Source organism: Camelus ferus, chromosome 26 (assembly GCF_009834535.1).
Source record: "Camelus ferus isolate YT-003-E chromosome 26, BCGSAC_Cfer_1.0, whole genome shotgun sequence".
NCBI lineage: Eukaryota > Metazoa > Chordata > Mammalia > Artiodactyla > Camelidae > Camelus > Camelus ferus.
The window spans coordinates 11,241,563-11,261,294 of NC_045721.1; the positions used below are offsets into that span (position 1 = coordinate 11,241,563).

Here is a 19,732-nt window from a genome sequence, read left to right on the forward strand (position 1 = left end):
CAGAGTCAGGGAATGTTTTCCAAAGTTGACAAGGATGACACCTCACTTAATTCCTTCCAAGTCCTGCTAAAACCAAATATAAGTGGATGACTTTATTTGGCAACTTAGCATTTCAATAAGGAGAGATGGATAGATTGAGAGATGGATTGATATCTCATGTATATGAGCACACAGTTGATACTTATCAAAGCTCTATTAGCTTTGGAAAATGCCAATAAATATGAGAAAGAACCATCTGGAATAGATCTTGGCTAAGCTGGTTGATCACGAAAGGTATGGGGATTTTTTCTTTTGCTTCTCCCCACCTCCTCACCCCAAGGATAGCCCCTTGGAAACCAAGAACTGTCCCCTTCTGGCTCTCTTAAGATACTGATTCCAATCTGTCAGGCACAGGTTTAGCTGTAATTTCAGCCCCAAAGAAGTGGCTCTCTTTACTCTCTCCTCTGTGATACAAGAGCATTGTGATGCCTGTTCTTTAACTGAATTACAAACAAAGCAACACTATGCTCTGATATGAAAAGTCACATTTATTTTCATTCTGGACACTCACTCTGTGGAATCATGCAGAGAATGCTGCTGTCATCTCCACTCAGATTTAGTCAGCTGAGTTGGAAGAGATTTTGTGTTTATTTATTTTTTTTAAAGAAAAGAGATTAGTGAATACACGTCTGTTTGAAAGCAAATTCCTTTTTGAGCAAAACACCAGCTTGGAGCCCTGGTAATGAGTCCTCTCTCTCGTCATCTGGTGAGCCCTGACCTATGGGTGAGAATATTAGATAATAAAAGGTTTATTTAAAGGGGAATCAGAGATAAAACTCTACCATTCCCTCATCTCACAAATGCACAGTTTTCTTTTCCTTTTATGCTCTTGTGTTACATCTTTTTGGAAGCTGTTTTCTCATTCAAACAACCCCCACTGGGCAAAGCATGTCTGGAAGAGCTGCAGGTGTCCCCTCTGCCACTGCTCACAAAGCCTTCTTGTTAATCAGCCCCATCACGTGTCTTCTGACCCCCTTCCTACCCTGCTCTCGCCACATCTTTCCCAGCCAACCACCACTGCTACTTCTAAAAGGGAAAAAACTGAACAGCCAGTCAAAAGAGCTATTATCTTAAAGACTCCTTAACAAGGCCTGGGGCTTTCCAGTAAATTAGTTCAAGCTTTTGCTCTCCTCTGTCTCCTAGCCATGGTGCCCCCCGACCCCGTCCCCCATTCACTGGTGACTGCAAAGCTTGTTGACTCTGCTACATTCTGTGGCCACCAGACATTCTACCAAGTGTCCCTCCAGGAGCCTCTCGGCTACCATTATTATATGCCAGCACCAGTTAGGAATGTAAATCCACAGGCAGATCATCCTGGCTCCACAAAGTGCAGCAATGGTGACATTGTTTGCGAAGCCAGCTGGGGGTTTTATACAGAGGATCTGGAAGACAAATCAATCATGGTTTTTTCCTCCAATCGTCTATCTTTGATCATTAACTGGTCTGCTTATGCAAGTCCTCTGGCCCCCTACCCCCACCACTTTACTGAGATGCAAAATGAGGATGTTAATTCTCTGACATGACTTGGGAAGAAATAATTTTACTAATAAGAGTCAGTTTAGAAGGCGCAGGGGTTGGCATCGATAAATAATCTGTCTATTGTGTGCTGTGGACCTGAAATTGAAGGAGGCAGCATGCATCTGCAGGTCCTAGATGGGAGGTTTATTTGCTCCCCCACAACACCCCACCCCACCCCATGCAGAAATCAGGCAATATCTGTCTCATGAGTATGACTGAGTTCATGTACTCAAACTTAAAAGGAGGAAACAGGTTAAAGTCTTTTTTTTTTTTTTCTGGTTTCAGCATGTGGTGTACCACAGAAAGAAGACCTTTCTCCAAGAGTCCCTTGTGCTGTATCAGAATGGGATTTTACTCCTGGAAAGGGCCAAGGCTGGTTTTTAGTCAAATGCTGTAAATGTCCAAAAAATTATCTTAGCCTCCTTTTGTGGTATATTTCCTATGAGAATCTAAGAGAAAAAAAAAAGAAAGGAAAGAAAAAAAAGAGAGAGAAAACACACCACCTCACTTCAAGGGTAAATAGGCAAAGGAAACACTCTTTCAACAGGTTTATAAAACTTTACAATAGGTGGCAAATGACATGTTCTTTTTAGATAAATAGAAACCTGTTTTTTTCTACCATTGAAAAATCTTCAGGAAAACTTGGAGCACCGGCTTGCTTACCTGTATGTGAGTAAAACCCTTTAAGATATAGGTCCATGTAATAACAACCTTATGGCTAGGTTTTGGCAAATGCTAACTAGGTCTTAAAGGTAACATTACACAGAAGGCTTCCTGCAAAAGTGAACAAAGACAACACCAAGGTCAGGACATGTGGAAACCTATTGACCTAGTAAAACTGAAAATGAAGCTGCCTTGGGGAAGACGAGTGGACAGCGACAGTAATGGGGCTGTTGAACCACAGTAAAGCATGTGATATTTTCTCAACCATGATTTATCAGGCAGCAATCAGCCTGGAGTTTCTGTGATGTTTATAGGATTATGGATCCATCCCTCTCCTATAGGAGTTTAAAACCATGACCTTTTGAATGGCATAATGCTCATTGACCTAAAGATACTTGAGATTTCTCAGACCTGCTTCATCTTTCAAAAACAGGCTGTTCACTCACAGAGACATAGGTGATCCCTTTCTCTCTCTAATTCTGATAAAATATCTATAACATAAAGTTTACCACTTTAACCATGTTTGAGTGTACAGTCCTGTGGCATTAAGCACATTCACACTGTTGTACAGCCATCACCACCACCCATGTCCAGAATTTCATCTTCCCAAACCTAAACTGTATCCTTTAAACAATCCTCCCTCCTCCCTCCCCCAGGCCCTGGCAACCACCCTTCTACTTTTTGTCCCCATGAATTTGACTACTATAAGTACCTCATATAGGTGGAATCAAACAACAATCCGCCTTATTTCACTTGGCATAATGCCCTCAAGTTTTCTCCATGTTGTTACTCAACGCAAATTCCTGTGCCCGCTGCACCATAAGGCCAAAACAAACTGAAACATCAGAGTTTGGAGTGGAAAAAGGGCTGAGCAAGGTGGACGGGTGGCTCATGCCCCCCAAAATCCCTGAACTCCCCAAAGGGTTTCAGCAAAGCATTTTTAAAGGCCAGATGAGGGAGGGGCATCCCAGGGTATGTGATCAGCTGTGCACAATTCTCTGATTGGTTGATATTGAGGTAACAGGGCAGTTAACATCAATCTTTAGGCACCAGAAGTTCTGGGGGCTCCATGCTCACAATCATCAAGTAGTTAATTTCTTCCATTTGGTGGTGGTTTTTAGCATCTGAAAAACTCAGGAAATATGCATGAGATACTGTTATCAGAGAGGAGCTACAGCAGAGGATATGGGGGCAGGGTCTGTCCAGGGAGGCCCCATAAGGTCCTACTCAGTTACATTTCAGAATGTGTCAGAATTTCCTTCCTTTTTAAGGCTGAATACTATGCCATCTTTCTCTTTTTGTAAACAACTTTACTGAGGTATGAAATTTACATACCATAAAGTTCAAGCAGGTTTAGCATGCAATTCAGTAATTTTTAGTAAATTTGTCAGTTTATTCAATCATCATCACAATCCGGTTTTAGAACATTTTCATTATCTCAGTAAGATCCACCCCCATGCCCATTTCCAGTTCATCCACACTCCCAAATCCCTTTCCCACCTCCAGCCCTAGGCAACCACTGATCTACTTTCTGCCTCTGAAAAGTTGCCTTTACTGGATGTTTCATATAAATGATATCATATATTAAGTAGTGTTTTGTGTCTGGCTTCTTTCACTTAGCACTTAGCATGATGTTTTTGAGGTCCAACCATGTTGCCACATGTATCAGTATTTTATTCTTTTTTATTACTGAATAGTATTCTATTGTATGGATGTATCCCATATTGTTCACTCATTGAGCAGTTGATGGACAGTTGTTTCCACTTTTTGACTATTGGGAATAGTATTATACAAACATTTGTGTGCATGTTTTTGTGTGGATGTACTTTCTTTCCTCTTAGGTAGATATCCAGTAGTGGAACTGCTGGGCCATATGACAGATTTACAGTTAACTTTTTAAGAAACTGTCCAAATGTCTTCCCAAGTAGCTGAGCCATTAGGAAGTTTTCTTTACGGTAACTAAACAGATCTTTCAAATGGATTTGTTTTTTCTCTGTGACCCTTCCCTATGTAAAATATTCTGCTTCTTTTCAACTCTGACCCTAGCTCAGTCAGAAAGTCAAGCAGTGGGTGTGATGGATTAATTCTTCAAATAGTTCTCATTTTCACATCCTCAACTCACAGCTGGGTTTGCATTAAAACCAAACAACCTTGAAAGCTCAGAAGAAGTGTTACGAAATGTTCTATGAGACCTTGAGCAAGTCACATAGGTCATTTAGGGCCTCAGGGTCCCCATTTGCCAGTGAAGGATTAGACCAAGAAGACTCATTATGTCCATTAACGGCATTTTTGGAAGTGACTGTGGACCAAGAACAATCTTCTTATGAGCTTTGAGATGCTTAATTCACATGGCCTGGGCGTGGAAGTAAAGTTTCTCAACCATGCAAATGCAAACTCAGCTAACTGGGACTTTCCCCTAACTGTGAACCTGAAAGCTGGAGGAGGAGGGAGCTGTGGACGCAAGAAGGACCATTCTTGTCCCAGGGCAGGTTGAATAAAAGGACACTCAGACCTTATTCCAGTGAGCTGTCTGGCATTACATTCATGGCGGCTATTAATGTAACTCTGTATGTCATGTTCTTTTGAGTTAAGTTTTGAAAAATCTTTATCATCTGTCTGGAAGCGGTATTGCATATCATTCACTGGAACATTTTAATTTTAGTAACTACATTAGTTTCCTAGGGCCACTCTAACAAAGTACAGTCGTCCCTCGGTATCCTTGGGGGCTTGATTCCAGGAGCCCCGCATACCCAAATCTGAGGTTGCTCAAGTTCCTTCTATAAAATGACATAGTTCAATGAATACAGTCAACTCTCTGTATCCACAAGTTTCACATCCTTGGATTCAACCAACTGTGAATTGAAACCCCAGGAAACAGAGAGCCCACTGTACCAAAAACTGGGTGGCTTAAGACAACAGAAATTTATTGTCTCACAGTGCTGGAGGCCAGAAGTTCAAATCAAGGTGTCGGCAGGGGCCAAGCTCTGACAGCTCCAGGGAAGAATCCGTGTCTTCTCTAGCTCCCAGAGTACACTGGCAATCCTTGGTCTTCCTTGGCTTGGCAGATGAATCACTTCAGTCATGTGGTCCTTCTCCTATTATGTCTTCACACTGGCTTCCCTCTGTGTGGGTCTGTCTCTGGGTCCAAATTTCCCCCTTTTTATAAGGATATCTGTCATATTGGACCCACCCTAATGAACTTATTTTAACTTGGTTACATCTATAAAGACCCTACTTCCAAATAAGGTCACATTCTGAGGAACTCGGGGTTAGGACTTCAGTATATTTTGAGGAGGAGATGAGGAACACAATTCAACCCATGACAGTAACATTCTGAAAAAAAATGAGGTTTGCCATAAGGTATCTGTCACAGTGTACACATCTAACTGCAATTATACTATGAAAGCTGGGGAGGAAAGTGTTTTCCATCTTCAACACCTGACATCTGAGTTCTATGGCACTTGGGCACAAAGAAAGATCATAACAATATTGAACCCTTGGCTCTCAGTCCCATGTGGGTTGAGATTTCTGACATCTGCAGCTATTTGAATAACAGCTTTCAAAGGGAGGCATCTACTCAGTGCTTAGAATATGATACTGTAAATTATTTAGAACAGTTTCTCCTGTGTAGTACTGCCTAGGACTAAAGACAGGGAAGAATAGGATGTAGAGAAAGGTTTTTTAAAAAGTTGGGACCCAAGGGTGTGATGCCATAATCATGAGACAGGGACTAATGGATCAGATTACTTGAATTTCCACACCTCCAAGAAGAGAGAGAACTTTGGGTTGGCAACAGAAAGAGTTGACTATTAATTGAGAGGAAAGAGAGAGGGAAATGGAGCTGTATCATTTTCTAGCAGGACAGAGGGAACCCAGAAGGACTTCTCACAGCAAATTTTCAGTTTTTCCTTCTCTCTTGACCCTCCTGATCCCCGCCATGATGTTTTTGGGATTCAAATGCCACCAAGGCAAGCCTAGCACATGCCTACGGCTTCCAGGAGTTTCATCCTCTCTCACCTGCCATTACCCTCCTCCCTTTGTTAAATGCACTTTTTCCCTACTTGCATCCCTGTCAAGACTACCTTTCCCATCCCATTTGTGCTCCATCTGATTTACTTCTTCCATGGGGTTCTTTGGGAAATTCCTTCTGCCTTAAGCAAAGTAACTGAGAATTAAAGCTGGTCTCGAACATGCCCCACCTCATGCACTTAACTGAAACCTGGAATTCTCTTGATAAGGCTTCCTCACTCTCTCCCAGAGACATCTTTTCACACTGCCTGGGATTACAAAAGGTCTGGAAGACAGCTCCTAGATACTGTGTCCCCCACCTTCCCCCTCCCCATCTCATCCTTGCTACTTCCTCACCAGACTCTCCCAAGTTCTTTCATTCTTCTAGTGGCTTCAAACACCCCTCCAGCAGGATATCTTCATTCACCAGATGGCTACCATACACTTCAGATTCTAGAGGTCACAAACGAAATCCTCTGACTTCCCTATTCATACTAATGACACCACCTTTCTACCAGTCTCTTGAGGCTGAAGTTCTGTTGGTTATCTTTGATTCCTGCCTCTCTCTCAGCAGCAGCACTGACCTCAGCATTTCCATGAAATGTCAATGAGAGAAGGCACGTGAATCATTTAGCACACCAGGCCTGGCACAGAGAAAGCACCCCATCATGTAAGCTATGATTAGTTAATATCAGATTGCTCATACTCATCAGGAAGCAGCCAATCCCCATATCTCCCTCTCGATGTTTCAAAACCATCCATCCAACATCCACCCTTTGCATTCCCCTTGCCATGTCCCTTATCAAGCCCTGACCTCCCACCTGGACCAGCGTTAGAAATTTTAAGCCAGTCTCTTTGTCTCCAATCTCTACTCGCATCTCCTAATCCATCTGAGACATGAAATCCAGATAGAGCCTATGAAAAACTAACTTGGATGATGTCATTCTGCTGCTCAGAAATGTTCATCCTCTCCTGTTGGCTCACTTGGACAGGAAGCCTTTCCTGTCCAGTGCCCCACGCCATCTCCAGGCTTGTCTCCAGTAATCATACTCCAGCCAGACTGGATAAGAAATCTCTAAAAAAGTCTTCTGCCTCTCCCACGTCCATTCCTTTGTGGATACCATTCTCTTAGTCTGGAAAGTCCCCATTGTCTATGAATTGGAATCCTTCTCATCTTCCAAAGCCCCCTCCCTCCATGAAACCACTTTTTGTGTTTTTGTCTTTTCCTATTTTGAATCCTCACTGCCCCGGCTTATCATCTTCTCATAGAGCTTACATTTTGTCTCTTATCCACCTCTCTTTTTCCCCCTATGGTCCTTCGCCCAGTGCTTCATAAGTAGAAGTCTCTCAGTACGTGGTTTTTGACTGAAATTGAACACCTATTACTTGAGATTTCTTCTCCAGCTGGGAGATATCATGCTTGGATTACTTTGGTCCCATCTTCACACTAACCCCTAAGATACCCCAGCTAGCCTTTTCTCTGTGTGATTTAATGTCATGTGGCTTCTCATCTACCTTTTTGCTTTTCTAATTCCAAACTGCTTTACTTTACCCACCCCAAAGCACCACTTGTCCCAGCCTTTGTCCTAATTTCCCCCAATTTAACTGCTCCCTCGTACAGAATGGTGCTCGAGGACTAAAACCCTGAGAGAAATCGCTCTTCTTCGAGGTCTGATCTGTAGCAGGGAACCCAAGCCCTGCAATTAAAAATGTCATGAAAATGAACTGATAAGTAACTAGAAGCAGGATGCTGTGTATACACAAATTGCACTGCATTGCAGGGTACAGTTTGGAAGTTCCAGCAAGAATTGTTTATTAAAATGCATGAGCTTACTGTAGCTTCATCGAGGAGATAACGTACTTAACAGTCACTAGTGGATCACTACATAAGAGAATGGGTATTTTGTGCAGATCTAAGCGACTCTTTTAAACTGTTTTTTGATTCTTTTCATTAGGCAAGATGAAGCCGGCTTTAAGGCCATGTTACTGGCATAAAAAGATGCACATTATATGTTAGCAACTACAGTATAATGCATGTATATTGTGTGAGAGCAGCAAAACACTTGAAAACAGTTTATTTTGCAGAAAGACTGAATTAACCCTTCAATTGCTGTCCCATGCCAATCTTGTTATACTATAGCCTTTGCTTCTTATAATTATGTTCTTTAGCCTGTTACTGTAGTTAAGCTAAATTAAGTAAAGAGAAGAAAATCAAGTGGGAACGTGAGTGCCTCCTATATGCTCCATTCTGTAGGGTGAGTGTCCCCACTGAGCTTACAGAGGAAGAACTGAAATATCCAGCCTGAATCATGGGAACCAGGAATTTCTCAAATACCCGGGCTGGCCCTCTTCCATTGTAACTGAATTGCATGCACCTCCTGATGTCATTTTTGTTCCCCAGCAGAGATCACTATGTCACTTTGTACCTACCTGCTTATCAACACCTTCTCCTCCTGGATACTTGGTAAATGAGCAGGATTGACCATTCAGTTTTGTTTAATGCTGATGGAGCCTAAACAGAGTTTTCCTTCCATGTTTGTTCAAATGGTTTCCCCTTCACTTTGAGAAGAAAGAAAACTAGAACTGGACAGCCAGTACTTTAGGGAGGGCAGTGTGGCAGAGTGGAATTGCCAATTAGTGGAGCCAGACAGCTTTTGGTTCCAAACCCAGTACCACCACTTTTCAGCTGATGGCAAATTATGTGGCCCTCTGTGCCTTAGTCTTCTCTATGAAATGAGGATGATGTCCCTCTCATGGGGTTGATTGGCACAGGGTAGGTATTTAACAAATGTCAGTTCTACTTTCATCCCTCTATACCTTCCCTGCAAATCTATTCATACTCAGGAGAAATCAGCATATCCCTTCTATCTTTCTCCTTTGCTCACACAGAAGACAACCTCAAATAGAAGTCTTCTCCCTCTCACTGCCCCCCACCCCCACTCATCTCTTTGCCCTCTCAGTCCTGGTATGTCACTGCCAGATCACATGGAGAGTGGAGAGAGCAGGAATCCCAGGGAGAGCCTGCCTTCCTCCTCTGAGCTGGGCAGAGGCTCACAAGCTCATCCAGGTGGGCTGCCTGGTGGAGAACCCACATTGGAATTCTATACGCTGCCTCTCTGGGGAGGAGAAAGAAGTAGAGAGAAGGCCACAGGCATTTTTCTGGGGCCTTTTTCCTGTTTCATTTCGCCGCATTCCCCGCACCCAGGCGGGCGCAAGGTGGTGACCTTGGCCTGGCTCCCTGATACCCAGGTCAAGGTGTGAGCCTGTTGTAGGCAGCAGCAGGAAGGGAGGGGACTGACTAGGTCGTAGGCTGTCATAGTCTCTGTTAAAAGATTTTTAGCCCGAGGACTATCTCGAACTCCTTCTATCTCAGTGAATGAGTCACTTACTGGAAACGATGTAAACACAGGTGTAATACTGGCCTGCGGAAGCCCTGGAGGTCCCAGAGTGGTGGAAGACTAGCTCTTTCCACTCCAACCCTAGGATTCCACTTTCAGAAAACTAAAGTTCAAGAGGTTGAGCCATTTGCCTGAGGCCTCGAATCAGTCGAGGGATGGAGCAAGACCTAGAACCCGTTGTCGGGATTCCCAGCCTGGCCGGTCGCCAGTCAGCCTCCTACCGGCAACAGTCACTGACAATCTTGGTGCAGCTTTCTGAACCCGTCTCGGATCTTGACCTCATCTTGACCGCCTCCCGACCCCTCGCTTTCTGGTTCCCCCCTCCAGCCCTGGGGCTGTACCCGTCTTCCTCCCAGGGTGTCTCAGAGCCGGCTGGATGAAGGGATGTAGGACATCTATAATACCTGTGCGCACATTGTGGTCAAAGGAAAGCTGCAGACACCCGAAACTCGCGCCTGTAAAACCGGGCGGGGCCATCCTTGGAGAGGGGTGCAAAAGGGCGCTAGCTGGGGGTCAGACGGCGCCAAGTCTCGGGCTGGAGGCGGAGCCTCCGGGTCTGGAGAGGGAGGGGGGCGGGGCGTAGATCGCGGGGTGGAATCCCGGGCCAGGGAGCCAGCCCGCCCGGGGGAGGGGGCGCGGGGTGGCGGCAGGGACAGCGGAGGTGCGGCGAGAGTCGGGCGGGCGGCGCCAACGAAGGCGGAGGGGGCGGAGCCGCGCTCGCAGCTGCCACCCGGCCGCCGGGCGGGGCAGACGACACCGCCCGCGGCCGGGCACGCACCGCGCGCACACACTCTCCAAACAATGCTCCGAGGCACCCGGCTAGGCTGCTGGCGGCTGGGCGACAGGCGGCGAGGCCGGGGGAGAGCGGCCCCGAGGTGAGCCCGCGGCGCCTTCTCCAAAGTCGGCCTCTTTTTGTCTGGCAAACGTGGCCGCAGAGGGGAGCTCCGGGGGAGCGCGGCGATCGCCGAGCTTGCGACCTCCGTCAGCGTCCCCGGGGTGACAGGCGACCCCTGGGGGAGGGTGGAGCGTCCGGACCGCGTGCGCCCCGGGTTGCGCCCGAGGTGGAAGCGCTGAGCCCCGAGGACAGGGGAGCCGGAGGTTATTCGATTAATTCGAGAATCGCGCTCTTTCGAATGGGGAAACTTTCCTCCGAGTTCCGGGAGGGGAACCGACTGTTCTGCTGGTCTCGCTGGTCTGGCTGCTCTGTTTGGGGCAGGAGAGTGGAGCGCTTTAGGGATTGCTATTGTGGAGACTGCCTTTCCGCGGCTGCAGGATTGTCACAGAGGCAGAGAGGGAGAGACTGCGGGGCAGCTCGGACCAGGTCCCCGGGGGTGATGCTTTGGGGCTCCAGGTTAGTACCTGCCTCTTAGGCAGCCCCGGTTGGATGCCAGCCTGGGAGTCTCCAGAGGGAATGAGATGATGCCTTTTTCCTGAGCTGTGGCAGAGCCCTCCAAAAGGTGCACTGTGAGCGCGTTCTTAACCTTTGATTGTGCTGCCCCCTCCCCAGCGGGACACACACACACACACACACACTTCGAAAATACCACCTCTCCACTTTCCGGTCCTGGATGAGAATGGAGGCAGGGCCAAATTGCTGTGTATATTTCTCTCAGGTAAAGCTCCGCCAGCAAGCACATGGCTTTGCAGAGCGATAGGAAAGCCCAAAGGTCTTGCAGGGAGGAATTTTTCCAGGCGTTCAGCCCAAGTCAGGTTGGGAAGACCTTATTGATCACTGGCCTGAACTATCCGTAACAACCCCTTCCCTTTTTGAGCCATAAATTCGACAGGAAGCACTAAGGATTTCTGCGGTTATTTCTCTATGGTGGGATCTTGTGGAACGCGGGTATCCTCACTGCTTTAGACCGTAATGATTCTAACCCACAAAAACCACATTCCGACTGCTGAGATTAGATTACATAGCACTGGAGAAGGAAAAAAGAAAAAAAGTTGGGCGAATATCATGATTTACCCTGTGTGTGTGTGTGGTGGGTAGGGAGAGAGAAGTAAGGCCATCACTTTCTCCTTTCTGCCTGGGCAGCCCCTGTCAACGGACTGTTGAAATCACACAAACACTTTCATGCATATGTCTCTTTGCTGGTGTTGCATTAATTTAATTGTAATATATTATATACATTGTTAGGTAAGTGTTTTTTGTCACTTCAGGGTAAGGTGTGAGCAACCTTTGATGCAAGTATGAGGGGCATTTGGAGCCCAAAGATTTCATTTTATGGATCTGGCCACCACTCTTCAGATTCTTTTTCTGATGGGGTGGGTGTGTATCTGACAGCTTCAGTCTTGCAAACTGTAGCCACAAATCTGTTGCAGAAGTTTGCAGAGGCAAAGATATTTTATCATGACTTGGATCAGAACGAATGCTGAGATCTTTTTCTAATCTTGCACTGCTGCCTCCCACTGAAATGGGGGAATTTGCATAATTCTGGGGGCTGCCTCGCCCTCAGAGGTAAGGAATGTGGGCTGGGAAGGTGCCTTTCCAGGCTGTGGAGAACTGGCCCTGGGAGGCAGGCACAGCTCCTGTTTTGTGAGTGCCACTTGAATTTTCACCATCTTTTAACTTAAAACAAATAGAGAATTCCAAGCACAAAACCTCTCTAGACAGATGGAACTGGAAGAGAATCCTTTCTGGCTTGATGTGGTGATAAATTCTGTTTGCTGTGACTGAGAAACCAGTTGTAGCAGGATGTATAGTGAGTCAATTATGGTGAGGAGCCCAGGGCTTCCTTCTGTTCAGGTCTTCAAAGACTTTGCCTGGAAAACCTTTCCAGTCTCTGAGAGCTATGTGGTTAAAGTTGTGCCCACCGCCAGAGAATTCCAGAGCTGAGGGTGGGAGCAAGGACAGTGCTCATGAACTGCTGAGGGGTTCTGAAGGCAGCTTCCTGAGTGTTGGTAATCCAGAGCCTCCCAGAAGTCCCAGGGCTGGAGTGAGCTACAGAGGAGGAGGACCTCTGGCACCAGGCAACCACGACAAGTTTGTGTCAGTTGCCTGCTAAGAAGGAAATGGCTTCTTTGCCTGTCTGTGGATGCCCACCTCCTCAGAGAGCCCAGCCCTTTGAGGAGCTGCAGGATCAAGATGAGCTCACCCAGAACTGATTTCCAAGCTCTGTCTCTCCATCCCACCCAGGGGTGCGGGAGCCTCTGCCTACAGCAGAGCGGGGAGGTAGGGGGCTGTCTTTTCTGTGGCCAGGATCCCCAGGAAAGGACCTTCTCCCCACCTTGGGGCAAGAGTGTGGAGACTTGCTCTGCTGAACACCAAAATGCTTCCTCCACTTTTCCCTCCTTTCAAATTTCAGCAGCACAGCCTAAATCACTTGGTGGCCTGGCCTTGTAGAAGAAAAATCCTTGCTCTCTTCCTCTGCTTTTTGAAGCTTAGTGACCTCTTCTGGTGAACTTGTCAAGGAATGAACCTGCTACTTAGGTGTTTTCACAGGAGAACTCAATTCGCAATCATCTTGATGCATACAATCCTAATAACAGAGTTGCGCAAGACAAATGCGTGTCTTTTATTGCTGAGTATTCATTGAGCTTAAAGATGCACTGATTTTCCTGGTTAACTTTGGAGAGAAAAGAGGCAAATTTAGCTTCAGCCCTTGTTGAATAAGCACCCCTGTCTGAGAGTGTGGGAGACCAGAAAGAGAGCTCTTCCCACAGAGATTGAAGAATGATCTTTGGGGTTCCTGGCTCATTCCACCTGGTTAGTCTTGTTGATGGTTTAGAGAGTATCAGCCTCAGAGCCAGTTCTCACGGGAGGAGGGTGGAAAGCAGACCCCGGCACCAAACCCTCCCTGTCTAATGAGACTCTGTTCACCATAGATTCTTCAGGATGATTTTCTCCTAAACATGCTCCTTAGGAGGAAATCAGTTCACTGAAATGAGGAAATGGCAATCGACTGGGTATAATGTGTGGGGAAGTGATGTGAGGGGCTGCTGGCAAAGTTGGCTTCTCTCTCTAGAAGCCCCAAAGTCTCTGTGCCTATGGACAGGTCTTAATTCATGTCGTTGCCTTTGTTTTCCCATCTGTAAAATGGGGATGACAGCTACCTAATGAGTGTTATTCAGGTTCACTGGTTAAAATCAGCAACCCTACAAGTTCCCTCTCAATAGTGAATTACCAGGCGAATTCTATTGTGTAAACTCTCTGCTTTCGGACCAACTCTCAGAGGCAGCAAACCCAGCCTCACCTCCAGGGTTTTCCTAGGGAAAAATAACTGTGGTCATCTCTTCCTTCTGTTATATTCTACCCAACTTGAGACCACAGGACTGTCCTGACTATGAATCTCTCTTTCTGTTTCCCTCCTTGGTCTGCAGCTTTGGCTGTATTGATCTCACTGAGCCCTGGGTCAAATATCACATATTAAGCAAGGGGAAGGGGGCGTGAAATCCCAAGATGCCAGACGTCCCCAAAAGGATCCCTCGGAGGGCAGGCCAGCACACCTCTCTCACCTATTGTGTCTCTGCCTCCTCAACAAGTACGGATTACAGTGCTGATTTCAGAGCCCAGGCTTGCCTCCCCACTCACGTAGTTCTTGGTGAAAAATTGTGGCTTATCTTCTGGAAGCCATGATTTTTATCTACTGTCCTACTTGGTGGTTCTTGTTTCTGTGTGGCAGAGTCCTAGACTCCAGACCCCCAGCAGCAGAGGATACATGGATGAGATACACACTTCTCGTCAACAGCCCTGTGGGATTTCTTCCTGTTAACTGTCCCCAAACCTCCAAGCGCTCAGGATTTTAGGGGGCTGAAGTGTCTTTTATGCTGTACATGCAACAGAGCTGTGTTTAGTTTTTACAGCTTTTATAAGGCCACAACACTAGAGAGGGACTGAAAGCCTCATGACAAATGGGTGAAGACCTCAGATTAAATAGAATACTAATCTTTACCTTTTTTCTTCTCCTTTCCTCCTCCCTCTGACTTCTGTTCCCCATCCACATCATCAGACTCTAATTGATCATGCACCCATCCTCTGGCAGGGAAGATCTCTGACCAGGCAAGTGTTCTGCCTTTCCAGGAAGCTGCCCTGTAAGCCACATCTGCCTCCCCAAAGACCACGCCAGGAAGCCAGGCACAAGATGAACCAGCACCCTGTCCACCGCTCAAGATGCACCAGACCCTCCCACTGAACCCCGAGAACCCAAAAATGTCTGCGTGCAGTGACTTTGTGGAGCACATCTGGAAGCCCGGGTCCTGCAAAAACTGCTTCTGCCTGCGCAGCGACCACCAGCTGGTGCCCAGCCGCCCCCAGCCCAGATCTGGCAGCCTGCCCCCTCCACCTCGCCTGCCCCCCAGGCCTGAGAGCTGCCGCCCCGAAGATGACGGCGTGAGCAGCTCGCCCTACTCCAAACCCACCATCGCCGTGAAGCCCACCATGATGAGCTCCGATGCCTCCGATGGATGGACAGAGGCCGGTGTGAGTGCCGACGGCTCGCAGGTGAGGCTGACTCAGCCCTGTGGTATTTTTACAGGGGCTGCTCCTGTTGTAACAGTTGGTGACTGGCGGGCAGCCAGGGAGGGCTGTTCCAGCAAGATGCCTGCAGGATGGCTTCCCGTCAGCTCGCCCCAAGACTTCTCCTTCCTGACTGCTGCCCTCTTTTCTCTCTGCCCTCCTTTCTCTCAGTCCCTTTAGGCTAAGAACCATTCATCCCATCCCTCCAAGTTTATTTGGCGACTGTATGAATGATGTTTTTGAAGACTGTATCAAAGCATACCAAAATGAAACTTTTCATAAAAGGTTAAAAAATTTTTAATCGATCATTTAAAATATATACAAAAGTAGCAAGAACTGCTTAATGAAGCCCATGTGTCCACCATCTTGAGGCATCAGTGTAAACAACCATCAACTCATGACCAATCTTGTTTCATCTCTACCCCTGCCCCCACCCTCCCTGCCCCATGATTTTAAAGCAAACTCCAGACATCACATCATTTTGGTACCTGTTAAAATTAAGTCTTTATTTAAAAAAATCATTACCCCACTTAAAAATATCAGCAGTGATTCCTTAATATCATCCAATTCCTAGCCAGTGTTCATATTTCCAATTTGGAAGCTTGGATTTTTCCAGCTTTGGTGGAAGATCACTAAAAACAATTATATCCGTAGAGATTAGACCATTCTGCTCATCCCCCAGGTGACCCAAAGGTCTAATTATTTAGAAGGGGCATAGAGCCTGCCACCTCTAGAGACATCTCCTAGGAAGCTGTATGTCTAGGGCATATTCTAAGAACTGCTTGTGACCTGTTTTGAACTCTTTGCCTGTTCAGGTTTTCCTAAACTGTTGTGGTGAGTGGGTCCGGAAGGGTGTGTGAACTTCAGTTTTAAATCAGGGGAGGCTTGATTGAAGTGACCCATCTTCTGGGGTTACACTCAGGCTCATGGCCCCTTCCGAGTTGCTTCATTTTCTGGAAGCTGGCCACACCTATTCCCCAGGCCTTTCTCCATACCTTCGACCTTCATAGACATAAACCAGGGACTCCTGTTCAGAATCTTCTTGGAAAAGAGCCACATGCAGGTCCTACTTTGAGGCTGCTTTACAAGTCGGGGTAGGGAACACTTTAGAAGGGAAGGAGGAGGAGTCGGTGACTTCAGTGATGGGAATGACCAGCCCACATCTCTGTCTCTAGCTCAACTAGTCCAGCCACTTGTGCAGGCCTGGGCCGAGGTCACTGCCTATAACTGGGAGAAAGATCATGGCTCAGAGTGAAGCAAGGGAGCTGGGGCCCAGCTCAGAAACCACCCCCACCCTCCTGTCCTCTGACCCCACCACCCACCCAAGGTGTTTTAAAAGCCTCATGACTTTGGTTTCTTCCTACTGTGACAAGGTTATCAAAAGACTAACAAACACAAAGCAAAAATTAAACAAAACCTCAAACTCTATTTCAAAGCCCATAGGAGAACTTACCTCATCCAGCAGTTTCGAGGGATAAGGCAAAATGTTCTTCGTTAGCGTGTTTTTCCCCTACCTCACAGACTTAAGCAGAAGAGTTACTGACGTGGGTGGGAAGTGCAGAGCCTGGGAAGGCCAATGACTCCACAGGGGCCCTGGCGATGATGAGAAGGCTGTGGGGAGAGATCAGAGGGGAGGCGTGCTGCCCGGCTGCTCCACAGCAGGCAGCAAGAAAGACGGTTTACAATGTCGCGGCCCTACCCTCTCACTTTCTCTCTCTTCCTTTTTTCTCTGACAAGGTCTAATGTAAGTCTTTGAACCTTGGGGTTGTGTAGGTCATCTGGAGACGAGCCCCCGGCAAGCTTCCCCTCCCGAAGCAGGAAGATGTGCCAGTAGTTTACCTGGGCAGCTTCCGTGGCATCCAGAAGCCTGTTGGGCCCTCGGCCCCTGCAGACGGCCACCCTCGCTGCCCGCCTGCCTGTGCCATGGTCAGCCTGCAGAGCCCAGAGCCCCGGGGGGAGCGAAACGCCGCCCTCCACCCCGTGAGCTTCCTCGATGACAAACTTGGACGAGAAGCTAAAACCACAATTCCTTACCAAGAGCTGACCTCCGCTCAGGAGAGCTTCCGCCAGAAACTGGCCACCTTTGCTGGGATGACATCTGGCTGCCACAAGGGCCCTGGGCCCCACCCCTCTGCACAGCCCCTACGGGAATCCCTGCCCTCCGAGGATGACAGTGATCAAAGGTGCTCGCCCTCGGGGGACAGCGAAGGGGGAGAATATTGCTCCATCCTGGACTGTTGCCCCGGGAGCCCAGGCACCGGGAATGCCTCACAGGCCAATGGCTCCCGACACGGACATGGTGGTGGGGACTGCTTGCCAGCATGCTGGGAACCCAGGATGTTTTCAGGGACCATCGAAGAGGGGAAGCAGGCTTTGAGCTTCCCCAGGGAGTGCTGCAGCCAGGGCCCAACAGAGAACCCACCCCGCCTGGGCCCCAAGAAGCAGTCCCTCACGTCGGAGGCTGCCAGCTCCTCAGATGGCCTCTCCTGCGGGAGTGCCAACAGCCGCGCCAGCAGCCCCTCGGCCCCCCACTTTGAGAGCGACTACTGTTCCCTCCTGAGGGAACCTGGGCCAGGGAAGCAGCAGGACTCTGGCTGCCGTGGGGTGGCCTCCAGCAGGTGCCTTGGGCCAACAGGGGGGTCCCAACCCCCAGCCCACCCTGGGGAGGCTGCACAGCCTGAACCCATCTATGCTGAGAGCACCAAGAGGAAGAAAGCTGTTCCAGTGCCTTCCAAGCCACAGGCCAAGGTGGAACAGATGGTAGCTGCCCAGGGCCAGGTGCGGACGGCTAACACCTGGGCTCAGAAGACAGTATCTGGCTGGGGCCAGGACAGGGAAGGCCCAGAGGTAGCCCCCCAGGTGGCAGCCACTATCACGGTCATGGCGGCCCACCCAGAGGAGGACCACCGCACAATCTACCTAAGCAGCCCTGACTCCTCGGTGGGGGTGCAGTGGCCACGTGGGCCCCTGAGCCAGATCCCTCAGGCAGCCGAAGGGGAGCCTTTATCTGGGCAGGGGCTGAGCTCGAGGGAGAGCCACCATCAAGCTGCCAGTGAGAATATGCCCAAGGGGAGGCCTGCCATCCCCCCCAAGCTGTCCAAGAGCAGCCCTGGAGGGTCCCCAGTGTCCTCCTCTGCCTCCCCACTGTCTGACCTCAGTGAAGGGAACTCAGGTGGTGGCACTGGGCTCCAGCCTCCATCCAGGAGCCTCGCTGACCCTGCTTCCTCCTGCCGAGCCAAGGGAGTCCCTACCAGTGACTCTGTCAAGGGCCCCCCGCCCGCCGCCACCACCACATCAGCCTTGGACCAGAGGCGGCCCTGGTACCAGACTGGGGCCTGGAGTCGCCAGTGCCGGATAGAGGAAGAGGAGGAGGTGGAGCAGGACTTGTTAAGTCAAAGCTGGGGAAGAGAGGTGGAAAATGGCCCCATGGACCCCTCGAACTCCTCTACCTGGCACCGTCTCCGCCCTACAGACAGCTCCTCTGGGCAGAACAGCAAAATCGGGACCGGGATGAGCAAATCGGCATCCTTTGCCTTTGAGTTCCCCAAGGACAGAAGTGGGATTGAGGCATTCTCACCTCCCCCACCGCCTCCAAAGTCGCGGTGAGTACAATTGTGTGTGTGCGGCTCAGGTTTTGTCCCAAAGGACAGAGGGCTCTTCCAGAAACCTTGGTCTTTGCTGTCTCTACAGAAGTCATCCCACACAGGCTTGGAGTCCTGAGTCCAGGCACCAGTGTTGGCCCAGAGATTTTGTGGCTTTATGTAAATTTCTGCGACTTGGTGCTTAGCACACAAGCCTAGGAGCAGTGCTCTGCTTGGGAATGGCTATTCGAAGGCATCTTTCCAAGAAGCACTGCCAAGCTGTCGCTCTTTCCTGGTGCCCATCATCCTGTAATCAGGTGCTCTTTTTCTCCCCATCCCTCTGAAGTATCTGTAGCGGCCTTTCCCCTCAGCTCCTGCAATTCTCCATTTATTTAAACATGCAAAAGAAGGCAGGAGGAGGCTATGCTACAGAATCTCTAGAGGCAAAGAGATGGGGAGGCAAAGGAGCCACGCCAGTGTGCTTCATAAATTGTGACCCTAATGGTGATTAGGCCTTGGAGCCAAAAGCAGAATAGTAGGAGGTGCTGCATGTAGTTTGAAACCCTCAGGTGTGGGTTTTTAAAGAAAAAAAATCTAGTTTCATGTTAGCGTGCTGAAACTCACAGCTTTCTCCACCACTTCACTGCTCTCTCCTGCCAGTTTAAAGTCCTTCTCAAAGGCCCAAGAAAAATAAATGCCTTTTTTACGGCATTATGTTGTCCATGGAATTTAAATTCTGGGGGGAAAAAAAAAGTCCCTCTATTAGAGCAAAAAGGATTTCTATCAGGGAAAGGATCAACCTGCTGTTTTTCAAAAGATGACAGACTTTCTTTAGCTGTGTCATCTCCAGTGGCTCTGTTTTGGCTTGTGTGCCTCCAGGTTGATGTCAGAAGCAGGCAACTGACCACAGGGAGAAGCAGCAATGACACTTGACTTTGAACATCAAGGCGTCTCAGGCTGTGATGTATTTCAGCATGGACTTTTTCTGGGACCACTACTTTGTTCTAGTATTGAGTTGGCCACCTGCCATGAGGAGTAGACATCCATCCTCTGGATCCTTAGGTGGT

General features: G+C 48.3%; 1 protein-coding gene across 2 annotated transcripts in view; it reads left to right on the forward strand.

Moving 5' to 3' along the window:
• The first annotated feature begins 10,328 nt into the window (after window positions 1–10,328).
• The window catches only part of PRAG1 (PEAK1 related, kinase-activating pseudokinase 1), a 44,990-nt gene continuing 35,586 nt past the window's right edge, over window positions 10,329–19,732 (forward strand). Inside the window, exons 1-3 of one of the 2 annotated variants that reach the window (XM_032468324.1) lie at window positions 10,329–10,501; window positions 14,579–15,069; window positions 16,858–18,686. In XM_032468324.1, coding sequence (XP_032324215.1) covers window positions 14,740–15,069; window positions 16,858–18,686 — 2,159 coding nt within the window. In that variant the 5' untranslated portion in view covers window positions 10,329–10,501; window positions 14,579–14,739. The remainder of the gene's footprint in view (window positions 10,502–14,578; window positions 15,070–16,857; window positions 18,687–19,732) is intronic. The other variant, XM_032468325.1, reaches the window with a different exon arrangement.